This window comes from Sander vitreus, chromosome 23 (assembly GCF_031162955.1).
Source record: "Sander vitreus isolate 19-12246 chromosome 23, sanVit1, whole genome shotgun sequence".
In the NCBI taxonomy this organism is placed as follows: Eukaryota; Metazoa; Chordata; class Actinopteri; order Perciformes; family Percidae; genus Sander; species Sander vitreus.
In genome coordinates, this window is record NC_135877.1 from 23,019,449 (window position 1) to 23,026,948 (window position 7,500).

Here is a 7,500-nt window from a genome sequence, read left to right on the forward strand (position 1 = left end):
CTGAAGCCCCGCCCCCTACTAATAGGCTTTAATTAGGACGGAGAGACAGGTGAGAGGACAGACCGCAGGACGACAGACAGAGGAAGCACCAACCAGACTCCGAGTTTATATACTTTTCACTAAATATAAACTAAAAATATTAAACAAACATGAACGAGACGGAGCTTCACCTGTCGCTGTCCGAGTACAGCTTCGAGCGGCGCTTTGACGAGAGAGGAGCCATAGAGTGGATGCAAGCTAACTGGTGAGCTAATGAACTGTTTATATTCCCCCTAAACGGCCACAGAGAGTCGAAACATTCCGACAAACTGTGTTTTTTTTTCAAAATGGAGACGCTACGTTCCGAATTCCATTAAAATAACTACCACTTTTTAAATGACCCTACTATCGTTAAACGTACGTACTGTTTAAAGTATTTCGGAAGCTGGTTTCGGGATGATTCGGGTCCAGTCTTTGTTTCGGCATACACCCAGTACACCAAAATACAACCCAATTCAATATGCATGCACCCTAACCGGTTTGCTCGATACCAGAAATGCTCCATTGCGAACGATCAGAGAGCGAAAACCCCCTCCGGGCACAGCGAAGATCAATATAAATATCGTAGTTTTGGTGTGATGCAATGTGTATTGTTGTTTTCTGTTCAAGCCGAAGGCATGAGCTAATGTTACTTATTCAGGAAATATAAACCCTTTTATGTGTCCCAAGTGGTTGATGTTTACAGATGATGTAATAACCTTTAAATTTAGACTTTTGTGATGGGGATTTGGTCGAATGTGGGGCAAACGCGTTACACAAGTGTTCTCGGGATTACAAAGAGCTAAAATGAATCTGAGGAACTGCCAGAGCTTCATAGAAGTCTGGTCAGTGGATGCTACAGGTGTGCTACAGGTGAGTCACACAGTGATGTCACACTTCAGGTATTTGTGGTATGTTGTTGCTGTGTTTTAAAAGCACTCCCAGATGATGAAATGGTAAAATATGTCCCGCAAACTAAATGCTGAATATTCGACCTGATCTTATAAACTGGAAAAAATGGAAATGGAAAAAATAAATCTGGCTTTTTTGGGGTGTTTATAGTGACATCTTTGTATATTTTTGACTTATTCCATGTCTCTTTCTGTTATAAAACCAGCTGGTAGAGCAGGTGAGGCCTCACCTGTTAAAAAATGTAGTTTTTGTTGCTAAGCAACTCGGGTGTGACTGTTTTTTTTAAAGGTGTTGATGAAAACATGAATAGAAACTTGATGATTTCATATCTAGAAGAAACGCTGTAAACACAAGAACGGACAACGGTCTGAGATTATTTACGTGTTGAATAATTAGCAGATCCGGAATGTCAGAAAACCCCAAAAATAATCAAACTGTCATCACAATGAATGTTAAAACCTAAAGATACTAGAAGGGCGTTGAGCGTGAGGCGTTTAGGGTCGGCCTTTTAGCGTGGGGCGTTTAGGGTCGGCCTTTTAGCGTGGGGCGTTTAGTGCCGGCCTTTTAGCGTGGGGTGTGCTTTTAGCGTGGGTCAGCCTTTTAGCGTGGGGCGTTTAGGGTCGGCCTTTTAGCGTGGGGTTTAGGGTCGGCCTTTTAGCGTGGGGCGTTTAGTGCCGGCCTTTTAGCGTGGGGCGTTTAGTGCCGGCCTTTTAGCGTGGGGCGGCCTTTTAGCGTGGGGCGTTTAGGGTGCCGGCCTTTTAGCGTGGGGCGTTTAGTGCCGGCCTTTTAGCGTGGGGCGTGCTTTTAGCGTGGGGCGTTTAGTGCCGGCCTTTTAGCGTGGGGCGTGCCTTTTAGCGTGGGGCGTTTAGGGTCTGGCTTTTAGCGTGGGGCGTTTAGTGCCGGCCTTTTAGCGTGGGCGGCTTTATGGGCGTAGTGCCGGCCCTTTTAGCGTGCTAGTGCCGCCCTTTAGCGTGGGGCGTTTAGTGCCGGCCTTTTAGCGTGGGGCGGCCTTTTAGCGTGGGGCGTTTAGCGCCGGCCTTTTAGCGTGGGTCGTTTAGGGTCGGCCTTTTAGCGTGGGGCGTGCTTTTAGCGTGGGGCGTGCTTTTAGCGTGGGTCAGCCTTTTAGCGTGGGGCGTTTAGGGTCGGCCTTTTAGCGTGGGGTCGCTTTTAGCGTGCCGGCCTTTTAGCGTGGGGCTGCTTTTAGCGTGGGGCGTTTAGTGCCGGCCTTTTAGCGTGGGCGTTTAGGGTCGGCCTTTTAGCGTGGGGTCGGCCTTTAGCGTGGGCCGGCCTTTTAGCGTGGGGCGTTTAGGGTCTGGCTTTTAGCGTGGGGCGTTTAGGGTCGGCCTTTTAGCGTGGGGCGTTCCTGAGTGTTCTCCCCGTTAACGTGTGTGTGTGTGTGTGTGTGTGTGTGTGTCTCTTCCTGCAGGAGTAAGTCCTTTGTGTTCAGCGCGCTGTACGCCGCCCTGGTGTTCGGAGGGCAGCACTACATGAAGCCACGGCCCAAAATGAACCTGCGGCGGCCGCTGGTCCTCTGGTCGCTCAGCCTCGCTCTCTTCAGGTACAGCACGCCACATGATGCTTCAGCACGCACGCCACATGATGCTTCAGCACGCACGCCACGCACGCCACATGATGCTTCAGCACGCACGCCTTCTTTGACACTTTAGACAGTTTATTGGCGCTTTTTCTTGATGCTCTTTTGATACTTTTTAGTGTTTTTTTTATTTTTTTATATATATTTAATGGTTGTAGTGTCTAAACTTTAGTGTCTTATTATTCCTATGGCTTCAGTGTTGAAGGTTATATAATGACCCCCCTGCCCCCCCCTCTTGTCTCAGCATCCTCGGGGCGGTCCGGACCGGTTCCTACATGTTCCACGTCCTGAGCAGCAGCGGCTTCAGACAGTCCATCTGCAACCAGAGCTTCTACTACGGACCGGTCAGCAAGTTCTGGGCCTACGCCTTCGTGCTGAGCAAAGCTCCAGAGCTCGGTCAGGACACAGACACAGACACACACAGACACACACACAGAGACAGAATAAAAAACATAGAATAGGAAAAGATCCACCTTTTCTGTCTCTAAATCCACCTTTTCAGTGTTGTAGTCCAAGCCGTGTGTTTCCTGTTCACTGATTGGTTGCTTTGTGTGTGCAGGCGACACAGCGTTCGTGGTTCTGCGGAAGCAGAAGCTGCTGTTCCTGCACTGGTACCACCACATCACGGTGCTGCTGTACTCCTGGTACTCGTACAAAGACATGGTGGCCGGTGGCGGCTGGTTCATGACCATGAACTTCTCCGTGCACGCGCTGATGTACAGCTACTACGCCGCGCGCGCCGCTGGGCTGCGTGTGCCGCGGCCGCTGGCCGTGCTGATCACCAGCGCTCAGATCGGGCAGATGTTCATGGGGCTAACAGTTAGCGGGCTGGTGTACCGCTGGATGCAGCACGGAGACTGCCCGTCCCACATGGACAACATCACCTGGGCCTCGCTCATGTACCTCAGCTACCTGCTGCTCTTCTCCAACTTCTTCTACCACACGTACCTGAGGCGCCAGCGCCAAGACACCAGCGCTAACGGCAACGCCAAGACCTGCAAGGCTGAGTAGAGAGACGAGCCAATAGACTGGACCCTTCTCACATTTTATTAAATCAGCAGAATCACTCCTAACGTCTTCAGAAAATCATGTTTCAGATCTGCAGGCTGCACAAAGATTGTTTCGTCACGTTTCTGACAAACGCGTCCCACTTTATATCTCGTTTGTTCCTTTGCCCGTGTTGTTTTCTGACTGTTAAACGTCCTGTGAGACCGTGTAGATCTGTCTCGGAGAGTCTCCATGACCTTGTATTTTTCCCTCCAAGTTGGAGAGCTCCTTTTCAAGAAGGCTCTTAATCTCCAGACACTTTCTCCCCAAAAAAACCACACGTTACACCAACGTTTAACAACCTAAAAAGGACGTTTTTTTACGTCTGCAGAATCACAAGAATGAAGCCAGTTTGTCCCAGAACATCTTCAGGAATCACACGTTGGTTTCTTTGACATTTAATGTGAGTAGAGACACATCTGACCTACTGGGCTTCTGTCGGTGACGTTTAAAAACCTAATTCTGACTGTATTACATCCGTAGAATCATAAGAATGAAGCCAGTTTGTCCCAGAATACAAGACAGCTTCAGGAATCATGTTAGTTTCTTTGACATTTAACGTCCTGCAAGAGAAACATGTCCCACTTTATCTGGACGGAGACTTTATCTGACCTGCTGGACTGGAGGTTTTCACATTTATGATGATCGTTATTCTGACGTTTTTCCAAGAATTCAGCTCCAACATCTTCAGGATCTGCAGGCTGCACAAAGATTGTCTTTACGTTTAACGTCCTGCAAGAAAAACCACGTCTCACTTTGTGTTTTTATCTTCCTACCAATGACGGTGACAGGAAGAATCCAGAGAGGGATGGACTGCAGGGAGAACCTACGGTACCAACATCTCCCGTTTAGTTTTTTAAACCAAGCTCTCATTTTTATTTATAGAGAAATATGCATTTTTAAAGACCACGAACCTGAATCATTTCTCATCATGATGACGGTCTGTTTTATTTAAAGGAACAGTTCGAAAATCTGCAGATCTTAGTCCATTCAAGCTTTTGTTGACGTTTCGTCTGAAGTTTCTGGCACGGCCGGCCACAGAAACTCACCGCTCCACCCAAACCACTCGTACTGGTTTCACTGGTCCACACAAACACACACGCACACACGCAGACACAAGCACGCACACACACACGCAGACACAAGCACACACACACGCAGACACGCAGACACACACGCAGACACAAGCACACACACGCAGACACGAGCACACACGCAGACACAAGCACACACACGCACACACACACGCAGACACAAGCACACACACGCAGACACAAGCACACACGCAGACACAGACAAGCACGCACACACACACGCAGACACAAGCACGCACACACACACGCAGACACAAGCACGCACACACACACGCAGACACACACACGCAGACACAAGCACACGCAGACAGACACGCAGACACAAGCACACACACGCAGACACGAGCACACACGCAGACACACACATGCACACACGCACACACATGTAGACACAAGCACACACACAGGCACACGCACACGCACACGCACAGACACAGACACACACACACGCAGACACAAGCACACACAGACCGACCGACCTCCCAGTCCTGTCTGCAAGCAGCCAATCACAGTCCAGCTGTCTGAGTCAGTTACAGCTGCACGCTGACTCTCCTCGCTCGTGTTCATAGTTTAGTTTCTGTCCAACACGCTGCCTCCTCCTTCATTATGGGATGTTAATCTGCTGCAGTTTGAGCAGAGAAACCAAAAAACTGAGAATGTCCAAGAATTCAAAGTGGTGTCAAACCAACAAGTTTTAAACCCCAAATATGATAGATAGAAAACGAAGCAACTAATCGTTCCAGCTTGACACTCGCCGCTGACTTTACTCGCCAATAACTGAGCAGAAGAGTAATCTGCGTTTTCTGTTTGTCTAACGTGAGAAGTTTAGTCTGAAACCAGTTTACACTGCGTTAGGTTTCCATCGACGTTTCCAGCTGAGAAACAAAAGGGAAATCTATGTATTATTGAGTCTATCTAGTCTAGATCTATGTATTATTGAGTCTATCTAGTCTAGATCTATGTATTATTGAGTCTATCTAGTCTAGATCTATGTATTATTGAGTCTATCTAGTCTAGATCGGGGTATTGTTGCGCCGGTCTGGTCTAGATCGGGGTATTGTTGCGTCGGTCTGGTCTAGATCGGGGTATTGTTGCGCCGGTCTGGTCTAGATCGGGGTATTGTTGTGTCGGTCTGGTCTAGATCGGGGTATTGTTGCGTCGGTCTGGTCTAGATCGGGGTATTATTGTGTCTCTCTAGTCTAGAGCGACGTGTTATTGCATCTATCTATTCTAGATCTGTGTTTTTATTTCGTATTATTTGATGTATGATGGCAGCCAATCCGTGGCCGGATAAGTCTCCCAAACGAACCCTGTTCACGGAGTGTCTTCTATTTTCTTAATATCACTCATCATGTAACTTACGCGCTGGTTTATTTATCATTTTGTACTGTTTATATTTGAGTTTGACTTGTTTACTAAAAGCTGTTGCTAGGAAACATCTTCCTCACATACCAACCTGTCTGTGTCCATTATTATAACTTATTGTAATTATTATGACGTGTGTGTGATTGTGAAAGGAGACGTTCAGCAGGAAGAAGCTGTTTCTCATAACCAGCCAAATGAAAGCTGATGATTTCTTTCCGTATGAACGTAAACACCCTCAGATCTTCAGCTTTTAAACATTTTATCTGAAAACTATAATAAAGAAGCTGTTTATACAACGTCTTGTTCCTGGTTTGTTTAAGCTGATTCAACTCAGACACACAGACGGACGCACAGACACGGGTCCACACGCACAGACACGGGTCCACACGCACAGACACGGGTCCACACGGGTCCACACGCACACACAGACACGGGTCCACACGCACACACACGGGTCCACACGCACAGACACGGGTCCACACGCACAGACACGGGTCCACACGCACACACAGGTCCACACGCACAGACGGACGCACAGACACGGGTCCGGACGCACAGACACGGGTCCACACGCACAGATGGACGCACAGACACGGGTCCGGACGGACAGACACGGGTCCAGACGCACAGACACGGGTCCACACTCACAGATGCACGCACAGACACGGGTCCGACGCCCACACGGACCACGGGTCCAGGACGCACAGACACGGGTCCACACGCACAGACACGGGTCCACACGCACAGACACGGGTCCACGCACACACACACGCACACACACACACGGGTCCAGGCACGCACAGACACGGGTCCACACGCACAGACACGGGTCCGACGCGCACAGACACGGGTCCACACGCACAGACACGGGTCCACACGCACGGGTCCGGACGCACAGACACGGGTCCACACGCACACGCACAGACACGGGTCCACATGCACAGACGGACGCACAGACACGGGTCCACACGCACAGACGGATGCACGGACAGATGCACAGACACGGGTCCGACGCACGACACGCACAGACACGGGTCCACACGCACAGACACGGGCCTGAACGCGTGCACACGACACGGGTCCGGGACGCACAGACACGGGTCCACACGCACACGACACGGGTCCACACGCACAGACACGGGTCCACACGGACAGACGGGCACGACGACAGACACGGGTCCAGCACGCATGACAGACACGGGTCCCACACGCACAGACACGGGTACCCACACGCACAGACACGGGTCCACACGCACAGACACGGGTCCCACTACACGCACACACACGGACGCACAGACACGGGTCCCACACGCACACACGCACACACGGGTCCACGCACAGACACGGGTCCACACGCACAGACACGGGTCCACACGCGACACAGACACGGGTCCACACGCACAGACACGCGTCCACACAGACACGGGTCCACACGCACAGACACGGGTCCACAGCACAGACAGACGCACA

General features: G+C 50.3%; 1 protein-coding gene across 1 annotated transcript; it reads left to right on the top strand.

Moving 5' to 3' along the window:
• Positions 1 to 32: 32 nt before the first annotated feature.
• Positions 33 to 5,043, top strand: LOC144512144 (very long chain fatty acid elongase 6-like). The gene is made up of 4 exons (XM_078242724.1): positions 33 to 244; positions 2,357 to 2,488; positions 2,769 to 2,920; positions 3,084 to 5,043. The coding sequence occupies exons 1-4, from the start codon at positions 150 to 152 to the stop codon at positions 3,533 to 3,535; spliced, it is 831 nt and encodes a 276-aa protein (XP_078098850.1). The 5' UTR covers positions 33 to 149; the 3' UTR covers positions 3,536 to 5,043.
• Positions 5,044 to 7,500: the final 2,457 nt, after the last annotated feature.

What these genes read in the sequence shown, in the direction of transcription:
- LOC144512144 (XM_078242724.1), top strand. Translation starts at nt 150, where the DNA reads ATGAACGAGACGGAGCTTCACCTGTCGCTGTCCGAGTACAGCTTCGAG. An exon ending in GAGTGGATGCAAGCTAACTG is followed by an intron (nt 245 to 2,356) that starts GTGAGCTAATGA and finishes CTCTTCCTGCAG; the next exon opens with GAGTAAGTCCTTTGTGTTCA. An exon ending in GAGCAAAGCTCCAGAGCTCG is followed by an intron (nt 2,921 to 3,083) that starts GTCAGGACACAG and finishes TTGTGTGTGCAG; the next exon opens with GCGACACAGCGTTCGTGGTT.